General features: G+C 54.6%; 2 protein-coding genes across 3 annotated transcripts in view; both read left to right on the top strand.

Annotated features, from left to right (window-relative positions):
• On the top strand, positions 1-26682 carry RAB11FIP3 (RAB11 family interacting protein 3). 2 transcript variants are annotated; one of them, XM_059826632.1, is made up of 12 exons: positions 1-193; positions 3409-3582; positions 7685-7819; positions 11128-11163; positions 13968-14061; positions 15796-15899; positions 17756-17896; positions 18885-18966; positions 21493-21630; positions 22522-22677; positions 23107-23247; positions 24028-26682. In XM_059826632.1, exons 1-12 carry the CDS (start codon positions 33-35, stop codon positions 24139-24141), a joined length of 1476 nt encoding a protein of 491 aa, XP_059682615.1. In that variant the 5' UTR covers positions 1-32; the 3' UTR covers positions 24142-26682. The 2 variants fall into 2 exon arrangements, with proteins under 2 accessions (XP_059682615.1, XP_059682614.1); XM_059826631.1 differs by lacking the exon at positions 7685-7819 and having other exon boundaries at positions 20-193.
• LOC104252220 (nucleoside diphosphate kinase, mitochondrial) overlaps positions 1-27873 on the top strand; it is a 320155-nt gene that overhangs the window by 71078 nt on the left and 221204 nt on the right. The window lies entirely within an intron of this gene.

Consider the following 27873-nt stretch of genomic DNA (forward strand, 5'->3'; position numbering starts at 1 on the left):
AACAGGCAAATGAGGTGACTGACAGCGCTTACATGGGCTCAGAGAGCACGTACAGCGAGTGCGAAACCTTCACGGATGAAGACACCAGCACATTAGTACATCACGAGATGCACGACGAAGTAGAAACGGACAGTGCCATCGACTCCACTGTGCACTCGGAGTTCACGGATCCCATCGAGGAGCCGGAGCATGGGTGAGTGGGAACGGCGAGGAGCATAACTCCCCGTGCGGGGCAGGAACCGGGAGCAGACGAGAACCGAGGCAAACGCAGCCTGAGGATTTAAAATAAAGTGGGCTGAGTCTGTCTTGCTGAAACCGGTTGGTTTGTTCTTTGTATTTGTAACTTCATGCAAGACCAAAATAGCTCTTCTTTAAGAATAATGATAATAATTAGACTGCACCATGTGTAGGCTGTTTTGGAGCTCGGCCTCGCAATCTCTTTGAGTTAATCGTTGCTTGCCTTGGGAGAACTTCTGTACCCTCATTAGCATCTTTAACCTCTAAAATAAGTTCTCAGATGATCCAAACACCTGAAATACTTGCAGTTTTTAATCTATCACTTAAGCCAGAAATACAACATGTAATTTTCAAGTCAGGAGGGGAACTCACCGTATTCTTGTTTTACCTAAACACGCGTGTGCCCTTTGATGTGCAACCACCTCCTGTAATAACTAGTTTTAAACTTGTGCCTGAAGCACAGAAGCGTGAGCTAAGATCTTTGTCCCCGAGTCTGAACCGCTGCTGGCGAAACTGCTCCTGGGCCCGCCTCATTTCCTAGATTTTGCAAGAAAAGGTATTTTTTGGGGGCGAAACTGGGATGCTGGGAAGGCAGGACGGGAGGGAGTAACTCCTTTAATAGTGACCCAAGAGCACCGGTCTGCACTGAAACCTCCGGAACCGTCATTGCTTAAGGTCTGCTAACGCACAGAATTATTTTTTTTGGCCGAACCCGCACCACTCAGGTCTGGTGCTCGGGTACTTACAGTTCCCGTTGCTTTTCGAAAGCACCGGGCATCCCTCCCATCCCAAAATCGCATCTGGGGACAGCAGAGATGCAGTGAGCGGTCAGTGCTGCTGGATGCTCAGCGCCGGGGCTGAAAGGGTGCTGTGGATTAGAGAAAAAAATGAGATTAGCTGGCTAGGCTCTCCTTGCCCGAGCACATTCAGCTCAGTGACAGTTAAATCGGGATATAATCGGTCACGGAGCTCCCGGACCACCGAGTGGAGTGTCTCTGGAGGGGCCATGGCAGCCTGCGTGCGCTCTCGTCTTCTGGGGAAAATGCCGTGCCTCGGATTTACCTGCCTGTAGGTACAAAATACTTCGCTTGGGAATTTTTTTTTTTAAGATTGTTATTCTTAAGGCTTCCCTGCTACTCCCAGGCCTGGGAAGGGCGGGTGTCCTTTGGGTGCTCTGTCCAAGCGCAGTGGTGCCTGTTGCCAGGTGTGTTAAATGGGCGCAAATTCCAGCTAGCCAAAAAACCAAGGAAAAAGTTCATTTGTCTTGAAGAGTTGGAAGGCTCGAGACGGAAACCTCTGGAAATCTATTCCCAAGCTGTGGAGGGATAGTTTTGGTGCCATCAAACCCCAGGTAGGACAACAGTTTTACACCTCTAATGCCCAGAGCTCTTCCAGGGGACAGTCAGTAAGTACAATCCGCCCAGCGCAGCTGATGGACTGAACCAGAGCTTCAACGCTGCTTTTCAGTAGCTGTTAAAGCTCAATATACCTTAGATGGTTTGAGCTTAAGTGGTTATTTAGGCTGGGTGCGGTAAAGATTAGTTGGACTCTGGATCTCAAGACCGCTAGAGCCCCCAATAGGTGTATGTGAAATAACTCCTACTATTTATTGCCCGAAGCATCCCTGGCTGAGCGTTCCCAGGTGCCTGATCAGATCTGCTTCTGTACGGGTGCTTGTCAAACCACAGCCCCAAATTTAGAGATTTAGGGTTGGGTTTTGCTTGCCAGTTCAAAATTCCACCCCCCTGCCTTCTATTCTTGGAGAGATTTCCAATGCTTTCGCCAATGGTTTGCTGGGTGCAGCGTCTGACTCACTGCCGGGGAGGATGGGTTTCTGACGGATACCGCTGCGGGAATAACAGCGCTTCTCGAGCGCACAGGGAGGATGTGCGGGTGCCCGCAAGCTGGAATGGACTCGTATGCGGTTAAATAGAGATCTGCTGCTGTTTTGGTTGGAGGGTTGACATGTTTTTATTAGCGGGATAAGGGCAAATCCTTCAGATGGTGCAGGTTTTTATCGTAAATGGCTTGTGTGTAATCTTTTTTCCTTTCTGATTTAATATAGCAATCTAGTCATACCCCCGTTTTCCTTCTCCTAGCAAGTGGATGAAGATGGGGGGCATAGCTTGAAATATCAGTTTTTATAATAATGCAACCCTTCTTTTTTTTTTTTAGCATTGAATTTTGGAGAGGAGAGCGGTGCTAGTCCCCCCAAAACACATACCTGTGGCTCATAAACACGCGGGCTGCTTTCACAGCCTGGTTCTTACACATCCCCCCTGCCTTTTCCCCCCAGCTTAACTTTAAAACCTCTGCAGTCCTGGGCAGGAAGGTCCTCTGAGAGCGGGTGCACCAGCCACGGTGGCTTGACTTCGTACAACGCTGCGCCCGTGAAAAGGTGCTTACAGAAACGATGACTTCTGCGCTGAGCTGTGTCCCCTCTGAAGCAGGGGACGTCCCAGGACCCGTGCTGAGTGTGTTCAGGGTTTAGGTTGAGGCTTAATGCACTACAGCCTTCTGGATCCAGTGTTAAAAAGACATGAAACAGCATTCCCCCGCTCCAAGGTTGTCATGGGCGCGTACGGCGTTTTCCCAGCAGGAGCGGGGAAAGGGCTCCTTTGTTTTGCCGGGGGGTCTGTCCCTGCCGGGTTTGGCAGCTGCCCGTAAACCGCTGGGATTTGTGTCGTGGCGGGGGGGTTACGGTGTTAAACCCCGGTGCGGGGCTCTTGATAGGATTATACAGCAATAAATGAGCGTGAGCCCGGCACGTAGGCTGACGATGTAACTCAAAACTATTTAGGGTGCCCTTGGGACACGCTGAGCTTTTACTCTGCCGTGCTTTTGGCTGCGTCCGTGTCGCGCAAGGGCTTGCCACCAACCCTGGCTACTGTCTTGCAAGTCTGACTGCCCCCAAATCCTTTGTCGCGGCTGCCAGGGGAGCTTGCGTGAAAAAGCATTGGTTTATTGCGGAAAAAAAAATTGCTGCGTGCTTCCCGGTGGTGCCTGGGCTGCCCCTTCGGTGTTCAAGGCACAGGGTGAATTGCACTGTAAGGAAGAGCTCGCCTGGTCAACCGAAATAGGGGACATGACTTGGAAAGCGGATGTATTGGATGCAGTTGGAATGGCTGCTGCGGTGACCACCTTCTAATGCCTTCCCCTCTGTTCCCACAGATCCCATCCGCACGACCTGCCCCTGGGCTCGGACCTCAGCCACTCCATCGTTACGGTCATTAGCGGAGAGGAGCATTTTGAGGATTACGGAGAAGGGAATGAAGCAGATTTGTTCTCGGACAGCTTGTGTAATGGGGAAAGCAGCTTTAATAGCTCCTCGTTCCTGTCTCCCAGGTAATGCTCAGCGCAGCGCTGGCGATGTTTTAACCGGTTTCGGTTGCTTAGTGTCTTCGCCTGTGCTTTCTGTGTGAGACGGTTGTTTCCTTTGGGTTCGCTCACCAGTTGACCTGCAAGAGGGGGTTCTTGGCAAACTTTGGATACAAGGGGATAATCGGCTTGGAAGTGGAAGAGGAGTTGCCTCCCTCAGTCTTTCCTTTTCCTAAACAGTGCCCACCCTCCCATCCAGAGGCACTAAAGCCTGGCAGCAGGTGGAAGAGCAGCCTGCGTTTCACATGCGTCCAGGACAGCATCACGTTCCCGCTCTTATTAGGGATGTGGCTCCTCACAGAACCTTCTGCTAGAGAAAACCGCCATGCAGCTTTACCCCTGGTCCTGTTGGACGACACGTCTTGGTTTTTCTTCTCTCTTGCGCTTGTATTTTTGGCTTTGATATGATGCTTGGTTGGATTTGCACAAGCTGCGGCAGCCTTCCTTCTCTAGGCAGCCTAAGGGATACGTGGAGCGAGAAGCAGGCTGTCGCGTTTTCCTGCACTCCTTGCGTTGGGGTCTGAAACCGGGGAAGCGCTGGTTTTCCAGCCCGAGCTGGTATGACAGTACAAAACCCGTCAATGCTTATTTTCTAAGGGAAAAAAGTAAAAGCTGGAATGATCAACCGCTGCCGCAGCCCACAAAGTCTTTGTGATGACAGGTAACACTGGGGACACGTTCCTCCGTCGGGCAGCGCGTCTCTGCGCGGGGCAGGAGTGGTCCCTACCAGCCATGTGCTTGTGTTGGAGACAAGAACATACTTTTTTCCTTTGGGATTATAGATGTTTGTGACCTTTCTGCAGCAGCGTAAACTTGTCATAACTTTTTTTTTGCTGCCTGCCTGTTTTCTAGCAGCTTCCCAAAGCCCTTTGTAGAGTTTGGGTGATTCTGGTTGCACGGGGCTGACAGGGAAGAACTGTCAAATCTCTGTGCCTGCGCTTTGCTGCAGGTCAGGGCTGACTTTCTCTTTTGCTGGTACAAATTTTGAAGGTGTTACCTAAACCTGCGATAGCAGAGTGTTGCTGGAAAGCTTACCTAACCCATCGCTTCAGGAAACCAGTGCTCCAGCGCCTGATGTGATGGGATACGCTGCGGTGAAAGGGACACGTCACTCATCCACGCTTTGATTGCGCGGTGCAGAAGTGCCGAGTATGGCTGTACTGGTGCTGCAGCGTAGGAAGGGCTCTCGGATAAAAACCAGCCTTAGTGTTCGTTTTGAGTTTCTCTTTTGAGTGTGGGCCTCCAACCTAGTCCAGAAGGCTCCTGGTGAGAAAATACTTAGCTAAAGGAGCTTTGCAATCAGTTAAATTTTTTTCTTTAATATCAGTCTGCAGCTCCCAGCTTGCCTACGCTCCCAGTGTTCAAATCTTCCTCTGTCAGGGCACCGTCTCCCTTCTTTCTGCTGCTCTGTCTCTTGGATCTTATCTACGAGATCGTGCTCTGCAGCATCTTTCCTCTGCCGGGAGGTGCTCACTCGGCACGTGGCCACGCAGCTCGTGGTGGTTTACGCTGGAGACTCGCTCCTGGGGCTTGCTAGGGAGACAGGCTGCAGATAAACCCTGCAAAACCTCCGGAGTAAAGAATGCGGTTCTGTTTTGAAACGGAGGAGTTCCTCATGCTTTTCAGGTCTAGCCCTTACCTTGGATTATTGTTGCGTGCGTGAAGGTCCTTAGCTGATCGTTCTCTGAGATTGTGCTGGTTTTTTGAACACAGCCCTGCCTCTCCAGTGCATGTAAGTGTGGTGAAATCTTAAAGAACTACAGGATATCGCTGGTTCTGGCTGAACTTTTTTTTTGGCTGTGGTTTGCATACGCGGGACAGTATCGCTTGTAAACGGTCACATCACCACGCACCCTTTGCCTGTTACCAGAGTCTCTTAAGTGGGAATAAAGTCGACAAATTTTCCTGCCGCGGCTCCAGATCTTCACCGGGGGACTAATGCAAGAACCAAGAGCCTCCAGGGAACACTATGGGGTGTTGCGTTTTCCTGCTTAGTCCTTGCGTGTGTGTTTGCGATCCCTTCTCTTGGGTTGCCACCTCTTCCCTGGCACGTCCGTCCGGTAAGAGAAGCCTCTCTGCAACGCTTGGTGGGAATCAAACGGCAGCTGAAAGGAAAACCTCCTTGCACGCACCGGTTTCGGCTGCCGCCGTGCTGTGCCAGTAAGCACCGATGACCTTTGGAAGGTGAACGTTACTCCGCGAGACGGAGGGAGGAGGCAGGAAGGCCGCGTGTGGCGCAGGGGGTGGCAGCTTGCCACGCGGGGTAGGTGGGGACGCCCCGAGGCGCAGCGCGGTTGAGCTCTCGCCCACTCAGCGGGCAAGCGACCAACGCGGCCAGAGGCCAAGTATATCCGCACGCACCCGAAGAGTTGCCAGGCTGGCCTGCGGGTTCTCCTCTACGCTGCTTTTCCCGTTTTGATTAACGCTTGTTAAGATTGGGGTTCACGCCTCGCCCCGCGATGCACCCAGGCGGGTGAGCTCGCTCTTCCTCCCGGCAGGGGCGAGGAGGACTCGCCGAACGGGGCTCACGCGCAGCCAGAAAAGGGCCCATCGCTTCTTCCAGGTGCCACAAAGCTTCTGTCGCCTCTTACCCTGCGCAAAGCCCGAGCAACTGAAGTGACTGCTGGTGGATAATGATTATCCTGGGTCTAAACCTGCCCTAGAGGGTAGGGGGAATGTTTTTCAATTTATTTTTTTTCTGCAGGAATGGGAAGAGGTGAGCAACTTGGTGTTTACTGTTGTCCCGTTGCCTGTTCTAAGGGGGCTTGGAAATACTGTACGGATGGCACAATCTCAGAGGCCTGACCCTGGGAATGGCTGGGCTGCTGACACCCCACTGCCCCCAAAAACCTCAGTGAGGGGTTACGCAAAGGTGCTGGAGCCAGGGGACCCCTCCTGGGGCGTCCCCGGCACTCAGCCTCTCCCGGGCCAGGACTTGCCAGTGTGGATCTGTATCACGGGGTTGACCAGCCCTTTCCGATGCCTTTTGGTTTTAAGCTTGCTTGTGTTTGCTCACACCTTTACCTGTCTCTCTTATTGAACTGCTTTGTTTTTTCACTATTAACCTTTCTTTGATTAAAGTCCGTGGCTTCCAGAAGCGTGTTTTCCTGCAGAAAGGACTTGCGGCGTATATTTGGCCCCAAAGTAACGCAAACCCGTGGCTGTTCAGAATCCCTTGGCCAAACCCTGTCCTGCCCAAGTCATGTCAGGTGAGGGAAATGGCTCCCTGGTTTGCCAAGTGTCGGTGAACGCCTCAGCAGCTTGCTTTCCACGTCAGCGCTTGAAAATGAAGCGCTGATCGGACCCGTTAGCTCCCCAGGCTGTTAAAAGTCGTGTAGACCTCCGTGTCCCCTTGCCAAACGATGTTCCCTACGGGGAGGCAACACCGCTGCTTAGCTTCTCTCTGCTTCACTTTGGAGGAGAAAGCGGTTGAATCGCAACCACCTTTTTGAGCTTAGCTTCAAAGGGGAGCTCTTTGCAATGCAAATCTGACTCCGTGCATTACTAGCGGAGGGTCCGCAGCAGCACGGCTGCTCTGTTTTTAAAGCATCCCGTTGGAAAACCGTACGACTGACCAAAAGATCTGGCTCACGGCACCCGGTCCAGCGGTACGCGAGTTCGCTCTGCGTTTACCGAGGCAAACCAGGACCATCGCTAGAGCCTCCTGAGACGGGTTGCTTGGAAAATCGTGGTATAAAATAAATTTTGTAGTTGCGTAGGTTTGTGGGAAGCATGCACCTCGCCTTCCCTGCGCCCTCGGGGGGGTCCTCCGCAAGAGCCGGCAGGCACAGGGGTTTGGAAACATGAGCCAAGCTCAGCTGCTGTAAGTCTCTGGGTGGGAAGGCGGTGGAAGTCCTGCTAATTTATAGCAACTCCATATTGACTGCGATTTGGCTTCTAAAATCAAGAGGGGAGGTGACGCAATCTGCCCTGAAGTTTTTAACTGCCAGTCTCGCGTCTCACACCAAAAGCTCCCCTACCCCAACGTACGCTCAGCTTGTGGAAGCCACGGACGAAAATCGGCCCCGTCTGTTCTGTCCTGTTAAAATGACCCTTGTGATTTCTCTAGCACCAATCCGCTCGCTGCGAAACTGCACAGCATTATCGCAGATGAAGCATTTGAGTTTTACTGTAGCCAGTGCCACAAACAAATCAACCGCCTCGAGGATCTTTCTGCTCGCCTGAATGATCTTGAAATGAATAGGTAATTGGGCATGCGTGTGGCCGTTTCAGTGTTGGGAATGATGTTCTTGAAGGGAAGACTCTCCTTGTCTTGCACGGCTTTCCTTTGCTGGTGCGTTGCTTGATTCCTGGTTGCGAGAGGGGATGAATTTCACCGAACGAGGTGAGCCACTCCAGGTGGTAAAGGCTGTGATAACATGACGGAGGGCGAGCAGAAGTTTCCTTTGATCCAAGCCACGGAGGCTGGCAGACAGCGAGAGTCTTCCCTTCTGCTCCGGGCAGCCTCTTTGCATGTCCTGCTGAGTGGTGGGTGCTTCGCCACGCTCCGAGTAACGCAGTCCTTGCATCGGGACTCAAAGCCGTAAGCTGATCGTGTACAGTATTTCTGTCACCAAGGAAAAGACCGCCAGGTCTTCTGGCCGCTAATACCCAGCGTGGGGGCACGCCGGAGTTGCTGGTTCAACCTGGCAGGGTAAATACACCCCGTCCTCCCGCGGCAGCAGTAACCCGAAAACATCAGCTTGCTCTCTGCAGCTTGGGACCTCTCCTGTAGACGTTCTCGCTTTGCAGCAGTAAAATCTTGTTTCCCCCGGCTTCGCCAGCTGCCTGCCCACTCACGTGCCACCGCTAGCCGGGTCGACGTGATAAATGCCGGGGCCTTCGCGTAGGAACTTCGTGAGCTTTCGAACGTAACGTTTGAGATCTACCAACCAGCAGCTGGACTCGCGGATTGGACGCGTGGGGAGGGATTTCTATTTGTTTGTTTATTTTTGCAGACCCGTTTGCAGTCCACTGGGTGGAAGGACGGTGGTATTAATGATAATCATTCTTCTTGCTTCTGGTGTGCTTTTTCAAGCCCGGTTTTTGGTCATGCTCTTGGTCTCCGTCTGTCCTCTACAGGGACAGTGTGACATGGGAGCTCTCCTGGGCTATATAGCTATGGGAAGACAACTGGAAAACAAATAGGAGCTTGATCTTAAATTTTTTAATGGAAGAAGTACTTCTCTCCCTTTCTCTTTCTTGGGTGAACAGTTGCCTTTGCTGTTGGAGGCCTTGAGGGTCAGCGATGGGTCTCAGGTTATGCAGTTATTAAGGAGAGCGCTGGACTTCCCTGGATGCGCCAGTAGCCCCACTCCATTTCGGGCTTTCTCCGCCAAATTTCCCTGCAAAGCTGAGCTAACGCCTCAGAGCCTCCTGCGATGGATGGCATTTCCAGAGGAGGCTTCCCTGTCCCGTGCTGTCGCGGGGAGAATTCCATAGGTTTTGATTTAACGTGCGCCTTTTGGGCTGAGGGCGAGTAGGTGCGGTTCCTCCATCTGTGTTCGGGCTTTCCCGTACACAAATTTGCTGGAAATTTGTTCCAAGCGCCCCTGCGCACTGACCCGACGGAAGGGGCATCACCCGCCCCTTCTGCGGTGCGGAGGTGAGAGGTGTCCCTGTGCAGCAGGTGGGACGTGGCAGGACCTCTTGTTTGCTCCCGGCGACGTGAAGCCCTCGGTGCAAGGGGACGAGTCCCAGACTGCGGGCAGAAACCGGACCAAAATCTGGGCCAAGCAGCCTCGCGCCGTGCCTGGGAGGCGAAGCCTGAAGACACCCGCTCCAGAGGATGCTAGCGGCTGGGGTGAAGCCCAAGCTGCCGTGTAACAGCCTCGCTCTTAAAGGCTGTGGGCGTACATACAGTGTTTTTATATCGGAAATAAGGTGGGGAGCCTGGTCCCAGCATCGGGGCACTGCTGCCCGAGCCCGCGGCACGGGGAGGCAGGGAAGAAATCCGCCGGGAGCTTGGGATGAACCAGTTTTGTAAAAGTTACGTTTTGTTTTAGTGCCCTTGAAGCAGCGATGGTGTGTCTCATCCCCTCCGGAGAGACCCGTAGGTGCCGGCACTGCTTTCCGATAAGCTGTTCGCAGAGAAAAATATTTTTTCTCTCTCCGGTACGTGACTCGTTACAATTGCTGGCAAACGCGAGGGCCCGACCTCCTCCCCTCGGGTGGGTGCCGAGCGTCCTTGAAGCCCGGCCAGCAGCGGCTCTTGCGCTCCTCGGAAACCTGGGGTTTGAGGATGCACTTTTGACACGAGGGCCGGTAACCCTGACAACAGCCCCTGGTCGGTCATCGCTTTTTTTTTAAAAAAGAAAATTGTCCTCAGCTATTTGTAATTCCTCCTTCTAAGAACTAATATAATTGTTGCAGCTCTGGGCAGGAATTGTCTCCCAGATTATTTTATTTATTTTTTTTTGCTTTAAACTGAGCTAAGCACCAAGGAATGCAATTGCTGCTTCTCCGCTCGGGCTAGAGCAGTGGTTGCTGCCGTCGTTCGGTGATGATTTGGTATCAGTGATGTGTCCCAGTGGCATCTCTTTGACAACAGTGTGTGTTTGGGTGGAAGACGAGGAGCGAGATCCCAGCCCCGCTCGCATCATTAGCATGCAGCTGCATCCATCACGACCGAAGGACTGGAAGGAGCATCTCAGCAAGTAGCCGTTTCTGAAAAAGGCCCTTTTTTTTCGCAGCGGGGAGAGCCCGCAGCCCCAGCCCCAGGGGCAGGGTGACACAGACCTTGGCTGTTCGTGCCGTGGGTCACGCTGAGCACTAGCTAAACCCTGACCGCTGTGGTATGGTGGCAGCTGGCTCGGGCATATACGGAGTCGGGGTGTGTGATCTCCGTCAGTTATCTGTGCAAAGGAGAGCTCGTACCCCTCCCCAGCGATTGTAACAGTGCCCGTGCTTAAAATCCAGAAAGGGACACGATCAACAGCTCCTAAAATCTCTGAGCTACAAGTAGGCAGCAATTCTCTGGTGATCCAAAGCCAAACAGCGAGAATAATCTTTGCGAGAAGCGCAAACCAGCGTGCGGAAGGATGGAAGTGCCCGTTAGCGGGCGGGAGGTGCGCCCTGTCCCCCAGGGAGCTGCTGGGGTGGGGGGGCAGCAGGGGAGGGAGGGCTGGGGTGCTGCGGGGTGCCGGAGACCGAGCTCGGGCTGCCCTCGGCGCAGGGCTGAAGCCCACCAAACGCGCCGCTATTATTAGCGCTTTCCTTGGGGATCAGCTTTCAGGACAGGGATCAGCCGGTGAGACGATACCGTTGGTGGAGGCGGTGAGGTTGTCTGCGGCGTTGTTCCATTTGGTTCGTTATCGCCGCGTCGTTAAATACGCGAGCGGTTTCCTCGCCTGCCTTTTACCGGGGGTGGCCGGGCTGCACGGGTGGTGCATGCCGCGTGGGTGCTCCCCTCTCAGAGCAAAGGATGTGCCCCGGAGTGCTTGCAGTTCCTGTTTCCCTTGCTCTCCACTGTCAGCTTTCCTAACTCTTTCCTGTTTTTTCTTCATTTTACAGTCCAAATAAAAGACTCTCAAGCAAGAAGGTGGCAAGGTAAGCTCATACTCCTATTACTGCTCGGTGCGAGGGGTGCCCGTACAAGCTGCCAGGCCCGCGGAAGGAAGGCTGTCAAAATAAGTTTGCGGCGTCTTACTTCTGGACGTGTTGCATAGCACTGGGGAAAAGCAGGTTTAATTCCGATAGAGTTTGCAACAGCCGTTTTTCTGAAATGGGGATTTCTCACTCGTGCACGCAGCTGGAGGCTGGTGTCAACCTGATTTCTGCCAGGACAAAAGTAGGGGTGCTTTCCCCGCTCCGTCCTGCCGCTGCCCTGGCAGGGGGCACGTGGAGCGGGGAAGGAGTCTCTAGAAGGACACGTCCCTCTGGACTGCTTGGCTGGGCTGTCTCCTCCCCGGCATCGCCGTGGTGGGTCTCCAGAGCCTCTAGAAGACCGAACCAGTCGGTACACCCGCTCGGAGGGCTTTCTCCAGCACCCCAAAAAAGCCGGCCACTTTAGACGACTCTCTTGGCTCTGTTTTTACTTTGCTCAGTGTAATCCTCAGCACACGATTTTGCAGGAGCAGCCCTCCCTGCTCGGTCAGGGGCTTTGGGGGGTTCCTGGGGGGCGGCTGCAGGTAACCCCACCCCAGGGTTCGACGCTGTGCTGCTGCGGTCCTGCGGGACCGTCTCACGTGGTGCCGGTCACCCTTTCCTTGGGGGCGTTTTTATCCCTGCCTGCACAGGAGAAGCTGCAGAGTTTGCTCTGAATCGCTGGGGCAGAGGGTCCGTCCCCTCCCAATGACACCTCGTGCTCATCTTTCCTTTCCCAGCTTCACCATCCCTCCTGTTCCCCCGTTGTCGTGCTTTTAAGAGTATTCTGAGGCTTATCTTAGCTGTCCTGCCTACCTCTGCCCCGCTCGGGAGGGAGATTGCTCTCTGCAGTCCTTGGCTTTCTCGTTGCTCGTTTCTGAGCGGGGCAGGGATGCTGCAGAGGAATAGGCAGCTCGATTTGGGTGATGCTCATACCCCTGTGCCCTGGCACTCCATCTGCTCCCTGCGCTGACCCGAGCAGCTTCTCTACGCCTCTCCCTCCCGGCTGTGCTCTCACACCTTTCCCTTCTCCGGTTTTCCTGCGGTCAGCAAGTCTCCCCTGGCACGGTTTCCCCTCCTGGCAAGGAAGCAGGTCCTTGATACTACATTTCCTAGTTGCGGTCATCTTACTTTCTAGATTTTTGTTAAAAACACTGGCAGGAAAGAAGGTCGAAGGGAGCAGCCTGTCCCCAGGTTTCCTGTTTTAAGACTAGTTTTTTCCTCCCGTGTCTGACAGAGCAAATTTAGGGAGGATTTGAGTTAAACTTTTGGGAATGGAGCTGTCCTGTCTTACGGGGGATTGAGCCCTCCTGGCCATTTGCAAGATGCTTTTCTGAGACTGGGGCTTGTGGGCTTAGGTAAATATTGGTTAATTCAAGAGCAGTCGAGTTTAGTTGGTGATAATGAGAGAGATAACGGCGTTTTCCTGCAGAGGAGAGCCAGATCCTTAAGATCAGCCCAAAGCAAGCCCTTTGTTGCAAATACTGTGATTACTGAATAATACCAAAACATTTGCTTTTAGGAAATTGATTTTATTTTGGTAAGGGCTCTTTCCTGATTTTTATTATCCGGGTTCTGCTTGTGCCAAGAAATCTCAGCTGCTTAGGCCCTGTTGTGCTTGGCATGATTTAACTGACAAATGTGCCCGAGACTTTAGAATCTAAATATATACTCAGGGTGAGGATGCAAAATAAGGCTGGTACTCGGCTGTGGTCTCTTCGGCAAATGCCCGTTCTGTTTCATGAATATTTGCATGAGCGTGTTGCGTAGCGGGGTGAATTTGAGAGCCTACGTTACAAATTCCTCGGAAAAATCGAGGTTCAAAGAGACCTCTGTGGTTTTCTCATTCACCTCTTGCTCAAAGCAGCGCTGGCTTCACAGGTAGCTCAGGCTACTCACCATTTACGTTGCAGTGGGAGAGCAGAGCGGTTTTCTCCAGGCAGCATCCGCCTGGGAATTCACAGAGCTGGAATCCAACAACCCCTCCCCGGGGCAATAGCGGTTTCTCGTGCCGCGAGGCGACGGAGCTGATCTGCAGCGATAGCACGAGGGTTAAGAGCACAGGTCTGCCCCTCCACGGGGTGTCCTTCAGATCCCGCAAAGCTGCAGACGCCAATGGCGCAAAGCCTCGCTAATGATTAGCTCGCTCTCGGCTGTCGCGGCTGGTGCGGGGAGGTGGGCTGAGGTGTTTCACAACAGGTTCAGGGTTGGTTTTTTTTTTTTCCTCCCCTCCCTCCACTTAACACCCATTGCCCCCCACTTCTTATTAGCCTTATCAGCGGCTAGAGTGGAGTACTCTGTCCTTTGCCGGATAATACACGGCCTTGGTACCTTCCTAAAGAAAGAAAGTGAAGAGAGTGAGCTCTTATCTCTTCCCATTCCAAAGAGCAAGAACAAATGATCATGGTATGAAGTCCCAGCAGCATGTGTCCACGTCTGCGGTTCCCTCGCAGGGCACGTTCGTTCAGCCGGTAAGCAGCCACCCGCTCAGCCCTGTTATTCGGGCGCACCGAGGCGGTGAGCTTCATTGCCCGTTGGAGCTTGTGGTGGTGAGAAGGACCTGGCCCACGCCGTCCTTTGCTGTAAATCCTGCAGCCCATGAAGGAGCAGTGCTATTAAATCCCCTTGGAAAAGGAGGTGGCGGCTGAGGAGGGGAGAGAGGGGACCGGATCCTGCCAGAGCGGTTGTCATCTGAAATTGCCATGTCCTGCGATGTTCGCTCTAATGTTCGTGTTGCTGGGGCTTGGGGTGGTTTGTCTCTGTTATAGACAGTTGCATCAGACGAGCGCGCTGTCCGTGGGGATGATGGAGGGCTCTTACCGGGATACGCTGGAGTGCGCAGAAGAGGACATCACGGACAAGGTAAGAGCAGTGCTGTCTACGCTGTCCCGGAGCGTGTAGTGGCTTGCAGTGCTCCGAGATCCCCAGGCAGGGGTTAGGCTGAAGCTTCTCTTACTGCGCGGCTGACGGCGGCTAGAGCGGTGCAGGTGGGACCTCCGAAGCCCTCCGTATCGAGGAGGGGCTGGAGAAGGAGAGCGCTCTGAGTCGAATTGCGGAGGTCCTGGGTTGAGTCAGGAGGTGGCACTGGTGCCTTCTCCCAGGGGTGGAGGTGCGCTGCCCCGCTTGCAGTGCGGGTGGCTTCCCTCCAGCTCCCCGGGAGGAGGGCGTAGCTGTTTGCAGGCGGCGTTTTCATTTCTGCTTCACGTAATAAGATGTCCTCGAATTCTGCTTTTCTGAGATGAGCCAAGTCGCCTGATGCGAAACGAGGATTTCCTTTCCTTCGTGCGCTCTTGCTGCTGCTGCTCGTGCCGTGAAGATGTAAAGCTGATTTTTGCGCTGGTCCCGTTGGGTTTTATTGGGGTGTTACGAGAAAAGGATTGTAGGGCAAGATGGGAGCGGGGCAGGAGCAGAAGAAAGCTTTTGTTTGGCCCTCCCTAAATAAAAACAGCTTTCGCAGGAGAGGTAAAGATAGATGAGTTGTGGCTTGTGTCAGCATTTGCTGAAACTCCTTGAAAATGGCTTTTTAATTCTGGAATGACAAAGAGCTGCATGGAGCAGAATGTGAAAGAGAAATAAGTATGTGTGTGGCTGCACTCTGCTATAATTCACAGAGTCATTAAGGTTGGAAAAGACCTGTAAGATCATCAGGTCCAACCACCAACCCAACACTCCCATGCCCACTAAACCATGTCCCGCAGTGCCATGTCCACACGTTCCTTGAACGCCTCCGGCGATGGTGACTCCACTGCCTCCCTGGGCAGCCTGTCCCCGTGCTTGACCACTAATGCATAATTGTAATGCATAGAAGACTTTTTTTTAAAAAATCAGTACTTTTCCAAGTCTAAAAGTTGAATAAAACACTCATGTTCCTGAAGGCATGTGGTTTGGGAAACCGTGCACGTACTTCTTCGACAGGACTTATGTTTGGAGACATGCTCCTAACTGACCCTCTCGTGATTGTTCTTGTACGGGTATAAATGGGATTTTTGGGACCACGAACTCTGTCCTTCTGCCGTTCCCCATCCACCCACCCACACTCCTGTTTGGGTGGGAAGTAGAGGGGCGCTCCCGACCCCCTTTGCTCGTCAAAGTTGTGCGCTATTTAGGGAAAGTGAATGAAAATGCAAAATACAGCTGAAATAAGCCCTGTATGGGTACAGGGAGAAAATACCTCTGATCCTTCCCCGCGCAGCTGTGAACCCAGGGTCTTTCAGTCCTGTTTCAGGCAGCGGGTGGTTATCCCCAGGCTTGGGGCTGCACTTGGACGCACCGGTGCTCTGGTGATCCAGGTGGGATCCCTCTAGACATCCATGTAGGATTTTGGTATGAAGAAAGGAAAGAGTGAAGCATTTGGCCCTGTATTGGTACGCAGGAGACATCCAAAACTGAGAAACAAGGGTGTAAAGGGACGTTTTAAAAGGATGCTTTGGGGCGACTGGCTCGGAATCGGCACACAACAAACCGCGGCGGCCCCGAAGTGAGCGGAGAGCGCCCGTGCGGCGTGCTGGGGGTGGTGGGAGTTGCTCCGGCACCCGGCGCCACTTTGCCAGCGGGTTTAAGCACGGGCGGCTGATCCTCCTTTCTCCCGTCGCGCAGGTAGTCTTTCTGGAGAAGCGGGTGACGGAGCTGGAGAAGGACACGGCTGCTAACGGCGAGCAGCACAGCCGCCTCAAGCAGGAAAACCTGCAGCTCGTGCACAGGTAAGGGAGCCTGGCTTGCGTCATGGCCAAAATGCAACTTAGCGTGGCCTGTGGTGCCTTTTCTTTTCCCCCCTCCGCGTTCTCCAGCACCTTGTGCCTTTCCTGTGGGCCAGCTGTGCCTGCCGGCACGCGGGCAGGAGCTGCCGGAGCGTGCGGGGAAGGGAGACAGCAGGAGAGAAGGGAGACAGACAGAAAATAGCAGGAAAGCTTCGCAGCTCTGCCCTCCGCCATCCGATCCCACCCCAGCAGAGGATAGCCGTGGTTAAACCCAGCCGGGGTTCAGGCTGCCTGCTCTGCACGAGGGCCTCGTGTGGGATCGTGGCATTCTGCACACGCTTTCGTGGGTGTCTGGCAAATTCCCAGGAGCGCAGGAAACGGCTTGCAGCTCAGCCGGCACACATGGCAAATATCTCCTTTGCAATATTCTGCTCAGTTGCACGTAACTATAACAGTGCTTTCTAGACTTTTTTTTTTAACACCTATTTTTGTGTGCTTCCCTGCCCCACGTGTCCACCCTGAAAGGTCTCTGTGGAGCTCTGGAGCTCCAGGGCTTGGCTCAGAGGACCGCAGGGGAGTCATGCTTCTTGGAAAGGTTCCCATTCAGGAAGGATATATACTTCATACTCGCTCTGTATGAACTCTTTCTGGACTTCATTTTACCCGTTAGACGTGGGTGGAAGGTACAGCAGGGTCCTTACCACCACCTCTGCCCTCCCCGCAGCCAGCCTTGATCCTGTTGCTTTCGCGTCCTGGCTGGGGTGTAGCCCTGCAGATCCCATTTGATGTAATCGCCGTCTTTACTAATCTGGCAGGCTTCTCTCTTCCAGCAGTGTATTTACCCTCGGCAGATAAACCTGGCAGGAGTTTATCTATAGGGCTGTAAGACTGTTAAGTAACAATCGTGTCAGGGAACCGAGCGATTCAAGCAAAGGTTTCTGTAAGCCCTGCTAAACTTTGCAGCGAGGGAAATGTTTTCACTTCAGCGGCTTGGCCCAGAAGCGTCAGTCGGCTTTTCATCAAGTAAAGCCCCGAGCGTACTCGTTGCTGGTTGAAGAATGGGTTCATCTGGCAAAAGCCTTCCCCGCCCGCCCATGCAAAGCGATTGCGTGAACTCCAACACACCGGCCTCCTGGCAAAGCTCAGCTCTTGGACCGCTGCTGGGGTTGGGTGATGTGCTGCAGCGGGCAGGTAGGCGTGCTGGCCAACACCTCTGCCCCGTCTGAGCAAAGGCGGCCGCTGCCTGTACTGTCACAGCCTCAGGACCGGGTGGCAATTGCCGTTACGCTGGCACACAGAGAAAGTTGACCTGCAGATCCCTTACTTCTTGTTGGGAAAATGGGAGAGTGAAAAGGAGGAGGATTGGGATGAGATGCTGATTAAGTAGCTCGTTCTGGGTGATGCTGTCACTGTGACCCACAGGCTGTGGGTTATAAAATGATTGCTGTGCTTTCACCCTCACTTCTCACCCTTGTTGGCCTCTCCCTTAAAAAGGGTTTTGATGCAGCCTGGAGACTTAAAAAAACTAGACAGAGACAATAGCAGCATGTACGCCCCGGCTTATTTTATTTGACTGTTGTGTTGGTCAACAGTAGTGTCCTTGGGGATTTCATGGACCGTGTTGCGTTCCCACTGGATCTGCTGGGACGAAGTGAAGCTCTCGTATACCTGCTGCTTGAAACGGCGACGGGGGCACTTCCCCTGACAGCTCGCTCTCTTCTACAGTCTGCTTCTCCCGGTTATTCTCTGGGGTGGAAGAAAGGCTGGGAAGAGAGTCTGATCCCTCCCTTGGGATGGCAGCGTGCCGGGGGTGAGCCATCAGGAGCGGTTAATCTTCTCTCTCTCTTTCCTCTCCGCAGAGCAAACGCTCTCGAGGAACAGCTGAAGGAGCAGGAGCTGAGAGCTGACCAAACGCTCCTGGAGGAGATCAAGAAGCAGAGGGAGCTGCTGAGCAAAATGGAGAGGGAGAAGAGCATTGAGATTGAGAACCTGCAGGCCAGGTGGGGCTGGGGCAGGGCTGGGTGGTGGCAGGTCTCCCGGACCCGCACGTACACGCTGGAGTACGTGTACGGGCTGACGCTTTGCAGCTGCAGCCTTTGGGGAGACAAAGTGCGGTAGCCAGTGAGTTTAACTTGGTTAAAGGTGTAACGAAAGTCATTAGATGAGTTTTGGCTACTTCTCCTACCTTCGTTCCAAAGTCAAGCCCCTCCACGAACCTAGTCTCAGACTCTTTATTTGAATTTCCCTGATGCAGTTGACGTTTCCCTCACGTTCTCCATCCGTGGGCCTGCCCCGCAGCGTGTGAATGAAGAGGTGGTTTGGTAGTGCTTGTTCCCATGGATGACCCGTGGAAGTACGTTTGATGCTCAGATGTTTTCCACCTTCATGGAAACAGGCAAATATCTGAGAAGGAAGAGTTGTCCATCAGGCAGTGTCCTGCACAGGGTGCTTCCAAAGGAAAAAGTGATACGGGAGAGGTTTAATTTATTCGACGGGTTTTTTTCTGCTTTTCCAGAACGTGTTTTGCTATTGTTCAACCCTTACAGTAAACTGAAGGCAGTGGGGTTTTTTACCGGGCTGGTAGCGGGACAGTTACCATGACAAATGGATATTACTTTACCTGGAGAATGTGAAGCTGAAGCCCTCTCTGAACCCCTTCTCCGACTCTGCCCAGGCGATGTGTCTGCTTTTGGGTGCCTAGTGCTGCAGCTTGCCCGCGGGCTGATGAAGCCCTTGGCCTAGAGAATAGCGTTGGATCTGGCTGAGGAAGGCATGGCGACGGCGGACTCGCCAGAAGTCCTGTGGCTGCCCCTCTTTTTGCCCTGGGAGTAGAAATAGTGGAAGCTTCAGGGTTTGCTTTGAAAAGATAAATCCCTGCTGGCTTGCCTTCAGCAGGTCCTGGTTTAATATTCCTAGCGATGTTGCGACCAAGTCTCCTACACTTGGGATGTTCGGGTGAGTTTCTTACGCGTCTCTTTACTGTCGCAGGCTGCAGCAACTGGATGAGGAGAACGGCGAGCTGAGATCCTGCGTCCCTTGTTTAAAAGCCAACATTGAGAGACTTGAGGAGGTGAGGACCGTGTGTGCTTGGGCTGCCCGAGCTGGAGCGGTGTTTCTGGGTTCCCACCTGTGGCCTCGCATGGCCGGAGCTGAAATTCTCATTTACACGAAGGGTCTGCGTGAGATCCGTTTAATGTAACGAGTAAATCGGCTTCTTCTGCCTTCCAGTCCCTGCAGGCCTCGCCTCGGACCAGAGCTGTCCCATACCGCTATCCGTGCGGGTTCCCAGTGTTGGGCTTGGAAGCTGGGATTAACAAACCCCTAATAAATCTCTCTGTGACAGTGCAGCCTGCGGGAAGCCGCAGCGGTGGCAGCCCTGTCCCGGCTGGTTAGGAGGGGACTCGTGCCCTCTTGTGGAAGCTTGTCCCCAGCCCTGCAGCCCACAGCGGGACAGTCCACGTCATAGAATTATAGGATCGTTTAGGTTGGAAAAGACCTTTTAAGATCATCAAGTCCAACCGTAAACCTAACCCTGCCAAGTCCACCGCTAAACCATGTCCCGAAGCGCCTCATCCACACGTCTTTTAAATACCTCCAGGGATGGTGACTCCACCACCTCCCTGGGCAGCCCGTTCCAACATCTGACAACCCTTTCCTTGAAGAACTTTTTCCTAATATCCAGCCTGAACCTCCCCTGGCGCAACTTGAGGCCGTTCCCTCTTGTCCTGTCGCTTGTCACTGGGGAGAAGAGACCAACACCCACCTCACCACAACCCCCTTTCAGGGAGTTGGAGAGAGCGATGAGGTCTCCCCTCAGCCTCCTCTTCTCCAGACTGAACAACCCCAGCTCCCTCAGCCGCTCCTCATCAGACTTGTGCTCCAGACCCCTCACCAGCTCCGTCGCCCTTTTCTGGACACGCTCCAGCACCTCAATGTCCTTCTTGTAGGGAGGGGCCCAAAACTGAACGCAGCATTCGAGGTGCGGCCTCACCAGCGCCGAGTACAGGGGCACGATCACCTCCCCTATCTGCGTCCTGCCCGGGCAGATAAGCCCTCGCTGGGATTTGCGTGTTGAGTCTTCAAAGTGCCGGGTTATCTCCCAGATCCTCTCCCCTCTCGCCCTGCTCAGGATTCGAGGCCGTGCAGCTGCTGGCGGGGCCGGGGTGGGAGGCGTGCCGAGGCACCGCAGTCTCCACGGGATGGACAAGATCCTTGTTTTTGGAGAGAATGTGGGTTACAGATGTAACATCTGCTACAAAGGCTGTGTTTGGTTTCTGTTCAAGCTTGTGGCAGATGCGAGATTAAAATTTAAGGGAAATCAAACCTCTCTGCCCAGCTTGAAGGCTCCCAAGCATTTCATCCAGTCTTTGAGCCTGCGGGAGAGCACTGCATCTCTGCCTGGCCATGGCGAAGTGGTCTTTGTCTGCCAAGACCTTGTAAGCGCAGTGCGTTGAGGCTGGGGGTAGGAAACCCACCGTGCGTCGGAGGATAAATTTCCTGCCTAGGTGTGTTCAGCCACACAAAGTTTGGTTTTGATCCTTAATCTCTCTGCAGAGCGGCGCTGCTTCTCTCCACAGTTAATGGGATTAACGAGGAGCGAGAGGTGCAATCGCTGCCCCTCCCTGCTGCCGAGAGGAGCCCTGCTGACGAACTGCTATCTTGCCCGTTGTCCGAAATCAGGATTTTGCCGTCAGCGTTGCGTTTCCTGCTGGTGTGGTGCTTTTGGTGCTCTGCTCCGTGGAGCAGCGCGCCCAGACCCAGCAGCTGGAGCTCCCCCTCGGAGCGGTTCCTCACCTCTTTGTGGCCTGGGCCATCCAGCACCAGCGTTGGCCGGGGTCTTGGTGGCATGTTTGGCTTTCTGAAAGCCAAAACCTTCCTCAGGGGGAGAGCCGGGCTGGAAGCGGTGAGCCTGGGGAGGGGGTGAACTGGTGACAGGCAGAAGGGTGCTGCTGTACGGGGGAGCGTCCTGCGCAGGGCTGTCGTCATCGCCAAGTGACAAGCTTTACCCGCCAGCTCGAACGTTGGGCCACGGCTTTGAGTACAAGAAGGGGCCAGAGCGGGAGAGCTGGGCTGTATGTTTTACATCCTGGCTGGAACTAGTCATATTCCTTCTTGGGTCAGTCCTCAGTTAAATTCTTTCATATCTGAAACTGAGAATGAGCGTCCCCACAGTGGCTTAAGATCTTGGATTGTTGGCTTTTTCTGAAATTCAGACCTCAGGAGCCTTACGATTTAATGTCTCCTCTTGGCCTGTAGCCCCCGTGCTGGCCCCAGTCCTGCCCAAGCCACGTCCCACGCCAGCGCCACGCTGCCCAGAAAGCCGCACAAGTGCGGATATTTGCCTGTGCGCATTTATTCTTGAGTCATCTCTTATTGCCTCTCTCTTAGCAGTGCTATTTTGGCGTGCGGCTCTTCTCGCTGCTGCCAAAGCAGTCGGGCTCTGAAGCCCTCAGACAGCAAATGAAATCCCAGCAGGCAGAGCAGCCGAATGCGTCAGCGAGAAGAGCCTTCCCCGCGGTGCTCAGCGTGTGCCGTGTCCTTGAGCGAGTGGGAATGAAGACGAGCCCTGTGACTATCGCCTTCCGTGTCGTTACAGGAGAAGCAGAAGCTGCTGGATGAGATTGAAGACCTCACTGTGCAGCTCACAGAGGAGCAGGAGAAAAAGAGGAAGATGGGGGACAAGCTGAGTCAGGAGAGGCACCAATTTCAGAAGGAGAAAGAGTCGACGCAGGAGGTAAGGAGAGTCCGGGCTGCCTGCCACAGCCCTGTCCTGCTATTCCCCCAAATTAGGGCTATGTGGGGAAGTTGGCCTCGGCAGCCTCTCCAAAAATAAATATAACTGCAGCATTTAGTCCTGCCTGGGCAGAGAAAGATAGTACAGCAGTATAGCTATATAACATCTGCCGCTTTTGCCTGCATTAAAATTCAGCCGAGCGTGTCTTCATCTGCAAAGCCAGTGGGGCCGTGCCACCCAGGCTCATTCCCGTGGGGCCCTTTTCTCTCCTGCGTGGAAGGAGCGGTGGCAGAAGCGTGGTGACGATGGCACGTGGAGCCAGCAGGCAGGAGGAGAGGGCTGCGAGGCTGCTTGGGTGAGAGCTGCCAGCTCCTTGTGTGCTCAGGGGCAGAAATGCAGCCCCCCCCCAGCCCCTTCGGGGTGTCTGTGCAGTCGGTAATTCCAGCTGGAGGCTCGGGCAGGGCTTGCTGTTGTGGTAAAAAAGGAGCTTTGGGCCTCAAAGTGGAAATTATTGTCATTTTGGCCATGTTGAGAGCACCCGGGTGAGACGGGGATTCACAGCGCTGTGGCGGGAGGGAGCTGCCCGCATTGCTGGGGGGGTCTGTCTGCTGCTGCAGACCCAGAGCCAGGACCTTTGCTGCTCCAACAAAGTCCTTCCAGGGCTGCTCTCACGTATTTAAGTAGCTCCCCCTCTCCTGTTCGCTAGAGGCGTGGGAGAGGAAGGGGAAGCCATGTGTCCCCCCAGAAAGGGTCTGTTAATCCTGCTGCAGCAATCGATGGGGTCGCTCCCATCTGGGGGACAGCCCCTCTGTCACACCAGCCACGGCCAGTGCGAGCTGCCGGACTTGCAGGGGATGCAGCACTTGGTTGTCCTCTTCCCTTGTGCTGCAGCTCATTGAGGACCTCAGGAAGCAGCTCGAGCACTTGCAGCTCTTCAAACTGGAAGCTGAGCAGCGACGAGGCAGGAGCAGCAGCATGGGGCTCCAGGAGTACAACAGCAGGACACGGGAGACGGAGCTGGAGCAAGAGATCAAGCAGCTCAAGCAGGTATGCAGGGCTGGGCAGGGAGGGAAGCGTCTCGGCTGCTCGGTCTGGTAAAGGCAATGCCGATTCCCTGACACGGAGGAGCGATCAGCGGGAGTCCAGGGACTCCCTCTCAAGGAACTGACCGTGGATCCGGCAGCCCGCTGCTGTCTTGCTCTCCTGTCCTGGGATGGGAGAGGTTGGCTCCTTCCTCTGAAGGACGGCACGTACGCTCAAGAGTCCTTCTCTCTGCTGTGTCCCCTGGATTTCCCTAGCATATCCCATGTTTCCAGAGGTTCTCCAGGCTCTGCCGAGACTGAGTCAGGAGACCGTGCGCTGTTCCCAGCGCTGCGTGAGCTGCTGGTTAGGACGAAAGCCCCTGCCTTCCCCGGCTGGACCTGCTCTGAGGGCGCCACGTGCTTCAACAGCATCTGGTTTGTCTGTTGTGAACAGGATAACAGGAACCTGAAGGAGCAGAACGATGAACTGAACGGACAGATCATTAACTTGAGCATCCAGGGAGCCAAGAATCTCTTCTCAGCCTCCTTCTCCGAATCCCTGGCAGCGGAGATCAGCTCGGTTTCCAGAGACGAGGTACGTGCCACGGGGTACTGCTTACCTCAGACCGCATCTTCCCGGGGTGGCTGGTGCATCTCCTCTCCTCTCAGCCAAGCGAGAGTCTGGGAGGAGCCGATGTGGCCCTCTCTGTGATACAGCTCGCTCCCAAAATTCACCTGAAAGCTGCTGTGAGCAAAGAAATACCCACAGAACTAGTTGAAGAGCTCGCAGGACTTCCCCTGCCTGCCAGCCCTCCTTCCTGGGAATAGGGGAAGCTGCTCCCTTCCAGTTTGCTGATGCTGGCAGCTCCGCTTTGCCTGCCCTGTGACTGCCTTCCTCTTCCCGGGACAGACCAGCCAACACGGGGTGTGTCTGTCCGTCTGTAGCTGTCTTAAAACCCCAGGGAGCTGGGACATCTACCCTGGAGATCGTGGCTTCTCTGGCACATGTTCTCCCTGCTCCGTGGCTGTACCCCAGGTAGTGGTGTGCGAGCCCACGTAAGCGTCGGAATTAAACCTTTCAGACCCCAAGAAGTGGGGAAACACACCTGGGTGTTTCGGGGGCCAAAGGGCGATGCCATGCTCCCTGCTTTCTCCAGGCTCCCATCGGCCTGAGAACTTGAGGAAGGACAGGAGTGAGCAGAGCCAGAAGCTGAGGGTGTTTTCCCTGGCCGCTGAGACGTGGCCGGGAACATCCCAGGCCGGAATGAAGAAGGGGGGAAAGCTCCGTGGGCACCCAGAGCGACGAGAAGCCCCGCTTCTGTCCCTGGGCAGTGGCAGGCGGTGACCGCTCACTCCCTTTCTCCCTCCCTTGCAGCTCATGGAAGCAATTCAAAAGCAAGAGGAGATCAATTTCCGCCTGCAGGATTACATCGACAGGATCATCGTGGCCATCATGGAGACGAACCCCTCCATCCTGGAAGTTAAGTAAGGGTGGCCGAGAGCCGCCGGCTGTGCGCTCGTCGATGGGTGTGGATTTGGTGCTCTGAGAGGATAAAGAGGGACTCGAAATGTCTTTGCTCTTGATGAAGGCACAAGGAAGCATCGCGTCAGGTCGGTGGGTGAATTAGCCAGCGGACCAGGGAAAAAGAAAACCAGCAGCAAGGCTTTGTTGTCTGACTCCGTTATTTTGAAACCCTTCTGGATTTGAGGGGCGAAAGGGAATCTGGAGAAGAAACACAGGCAACGGACAGCCGGAGGAAGCTGGGAACTGCCCCGACAGCGGCGTCAGACCCTCTGGCGCGCGGGGTGCGAACAGGAGCTTGCCACCGCGAGGGCTGTAAGGAGAGGGGTTCTCTGAACTGCGGGATAACGGGATGGAGGAGGAAGCAGCAGCGCTGACATTTTCCCTTGCTGCCCTGTCCGGCCCAAGTATCTGCTTTGCCAAAGTGTCCCTGACACACTCACTCACTGGGGCGGATCTGGGAAAGAGGGAAATGTGTCCCAGACTTGTAGAGGTTTTGTTTTTTGGTGTTTTGTTTTTTTTTTTTTAATTAACTTAATGCAAATGTCCTCATTCAGCTGGCACAGTTAACCCTTGCCCTGCCGCTTCTGCTCGGGACGGGGTTGCGTGCAGAGAGCTAGCTGGCTCCTCTCTCGCTCGCCGGTGGCAGAAAGAGGCAGGGGAGCGGCTGTTTTTGGGACAGGGCGTAAGCGCACTTTGTCACCTGCCTCCTTATTTATTTTCACTGTCCTTGGCTCGCTACCGTCGGCACGCCTTGGCGTTCACGGCTCCCGCTGCCCTCCTCCCTGCTCCCAGCTCTTCTGCCGGCCGCTGCAGGTGTCTGTTGAGCCGGGCTGGCTCTGGGAGGAGAGGTCCCCTCGGTCCCAGCTGCAGACACACGGATGCTGTCTGTCCAGCCTGCGGGAACTGGGGGAAAGGCTGCGACTCTTCAACTTGCACTGGAGGCTGGTCCTGGCCGTCTCTGCCCGTCCCGCCTTGGCGAGGGCACGCAGCGGCCGAGGACGGTCGGGGTCAGGTCTGGAGCCTCGGCGGAGAGGGCTGAGCTCTCGACGTTGCCTCCCAAGGTCACTGGCCTGGGGACAGTGGCCTGTGCCATTCCCAGCCGGAGCAGGGCTCTGCTGGTGATAGCTGCGGTCCTGGAGGGAGAGCCCGCTCCGGCCGCCTTTCCCCGCTGTTCCGCCTGTGCCGTGGCAGGGGCCGGAGCCTCTGCTCTTATTTCTCAGTCCCTGGCATCAGCCTGAGCTGAAATCTCTATGCCGGCGGGGAGAGGAGCCCAGAGGATACATCAGCAGCTCCCTGGGAAACAAAAGCCATGTTTACATCGGACAGCTTTTGGCTTGCTGGCACAAGCGGCCGCGGCGTAGCGCGAGCCCAGGGAGTGCCCGCTTTAACCGACCTGCTCCTCTCCGGCTCCCCGGAGGAGGCAGCCCGCGGACTCCCCAGGATCTGGCTTCACTTAGTACGTCGGGTCCCAAAAAGCAGTTCTTTTCCTGCTTGTCAGGTTTTAGAGATGCCGATGTGGCCTGAAAGCAGAAGCCACAGCGATCCCTTGGCCACCGGTTGGGGCGGGGGGGGGCCTGCTCTTCCCCGAAACGCTTCCACGCAGGCGGCATGTCTCTTTTTCCCACGCTGGGGCGGTGGCAGAGGCGTTTGTCCCTGGAGGGTGCCGCTGGCCGGGAGAGGTGGCAGCTACCGCAGCCTTAGTCCCTCCTGGGGGGGTCCCGGGGGCTCGTGGGCCCCCTGCGCTGCCGGCCCCCAGGACCCGGAGCCGGCCAAATCGCCACCGCCGTGACCCTCCCTCTTCCACCCCCCTCTTGAACCGCATCGCCTCTGGGTGCTCAACCCCCCCGTGGCCTTGTGCGAGGCGCAGTGGGGTGGGGGCGAGCCCCAAAAACCTTGGCCGAGGGGGGCACCCAGTGCTCCTGCACCCCGTCCCCGGCATCCACTCCCCTCCCTGCCCCGAGTCCGCGGGAAGAAGCCACGTAATGTACATTTCCAGAGAAGCTTTGGGTGTAAATCAGTGTATACTTGGAGAGGGAAAATTTTTCTATCTTGTAGAGTAGGTATTTTTATAGAATGAAGGTTGATCATTTTTTTAATACTTTAAAGAAGAGAGAAATGTATCTGTGTATACACAAAAGCATATATATATGTATAAATATATAAATACTGGAGATCTGCCTTTCTCGACTTGGGATCACGGATCCCCAGTTCAAACAATCGTCTTTTTTTCCTGTCGCTCACAAAGAGGTACTGTAACTGTAAATAAGCACCGGGAAAAAATTTTAAGCAAACAAAGCACTGACTTGCACATGCACCATGCTTTAAAGTCCCTATGGAAAAAAAACAAAAAACAAACAAAAAAACCAAACCCACAAAAACTTTACTTCCCGAAAATGTTCCTCTTTCCCAACCGGTATGTGAAGGAAGTCCCGAAAAAAGAGGCAAAAACAGTATTGTCTTAAATGATGTATCAATTCTTGTCGGATTAAAAGCTGTTACTCTTCCTGCCCCGAGACCTTCTTTCCGCAGGGGTGGCTCCGAGCATCGGAGCATCCCCAGCATCCGAGCGCCGGCTCCCCGGCGGGGCTGGATGGAAGCGGAAATCCTCCTGCCCTGAAGAATGCCCTGATTTTGGGGGGGGGGGGGTGATTGGGGGAGGCTGGACCAGGCTCCTGGGGCCAAGGTCAAAAGAAGCCAAGATCGGCCGAGCCCCCGCAGTGGGACCTGGATGGGATTCGCCCTTCGCTGTCCGGGGAGGGTGAGGGACCTTCGGAAGCGACTTTGTGTCCCCACCCCGGGGTGTCCCACTGCTCTGGGGGGGTTTGGGAAGGCTGAGACGGGACCTGTGGCTCGGCGCTTGGGGTCTGCTCCAGGTGAGGACACGGAGGCTTTCCCTTTTCCATACTGCGCTAAACCCCTCCGAGCGTTCGGCTGCTCTGAACCGCTCGAAAAATCCCTTAAACGCTCCGAAGCAGCTTCTTAAGCCGCTCCACACCCTGCTAAGCTTCCCTCCGCCGCCTCCCAGCCCCTCTAAGCCGCCCCAAAGGGCTCTAACCTGCAAAATAACCCGCTCGGCTCCCGGAGAGCCTCCGGATCACTCCGGACTGTTGCTCTAAATTCCTCCGAGCAACCCTGGAGCACCCGGAGCTGCTGCAAAGAGCTCTGAGTGCCTCTGCCTGCTGGGAAATGGCTCTGACACGCTCTGAGCTCTCTAAAACACCCCAAATTATTTCAAACTGCTGCACGCTCCTCTGAACTGCTCTGAGGAGCACTGAGCTGCTCCGAAAACAGCTCTGAGCATCTCTACAAACACCTCTGCAGCGCTCTAGACTGCTCTACGCCCCTCTAAGCGGCTCTAGCGCGCACCAAGATGTCTCTAAAGGCCGCTAAAAAATCCTTTAGAAATTCCTCTGAGAAGCTCAACCTCCAACGGCGTGAAGCTGCTCTAGAAATGGGGTAAGTGAACGGCTCCGGGAGCATCGGCGCGGTGCTGAGTCGCTTCAAGGAGCTGTAAACCGCCTCTGAACAGCTCGGAGCTGCGGAAGGACGGATTTTTGGGCAGCGCTGAAGCACTTGAATTGCTCAAATAGCTCTCAGGCTCCTCAAACCAGCCCTAAAAGGCACCAAGATGCTAAAACTGCTTGGAGCGGCTCGAAGTAGCTCTTAAAAGTCCTCTAAACTCTTCTAAAACTCCTT

Source organism: Gavia stellata, chromosome 18 (assembly GCF_030936135.1).
Source record: "Gavia stellata isolate bGavSte3 chromosome 18, bGavSte3.hap2, whole genome shotgun sequence".
Classification (NCBI taxonomy): domain Eukaryota; kingdom Metazoa; phylum Chordata; class Aves; order Gaviiformes; family Gaviidae; genus Gavia; species Gavia stellata.

Bases quoted from the DNA above. Each gene is read 5' to 3' on its own strand.
- RAB11FIP3 (XM_059826632.1), top strand. From the start codon at position 33: ATGGGCTCAGAGAGCACGTACAGCGAGTGCGAAACCTTCACGGATGAA. The intron at 15,900-17,755 runs GTAAGGGAGCCT...TCCTCTCCGCAG, and splicing joins AACCTGCAGCTCGTGCACAG to AGCAAACGCTCTCGAGGAAC. The intron at 21,631-22,521 runs GTAAGGAGAGTC...CTTGTGCTGCAG, and splicing joins AGAAAGAGTCGACGCAGGAG to CTCATTGAGGACCTCAGGAA.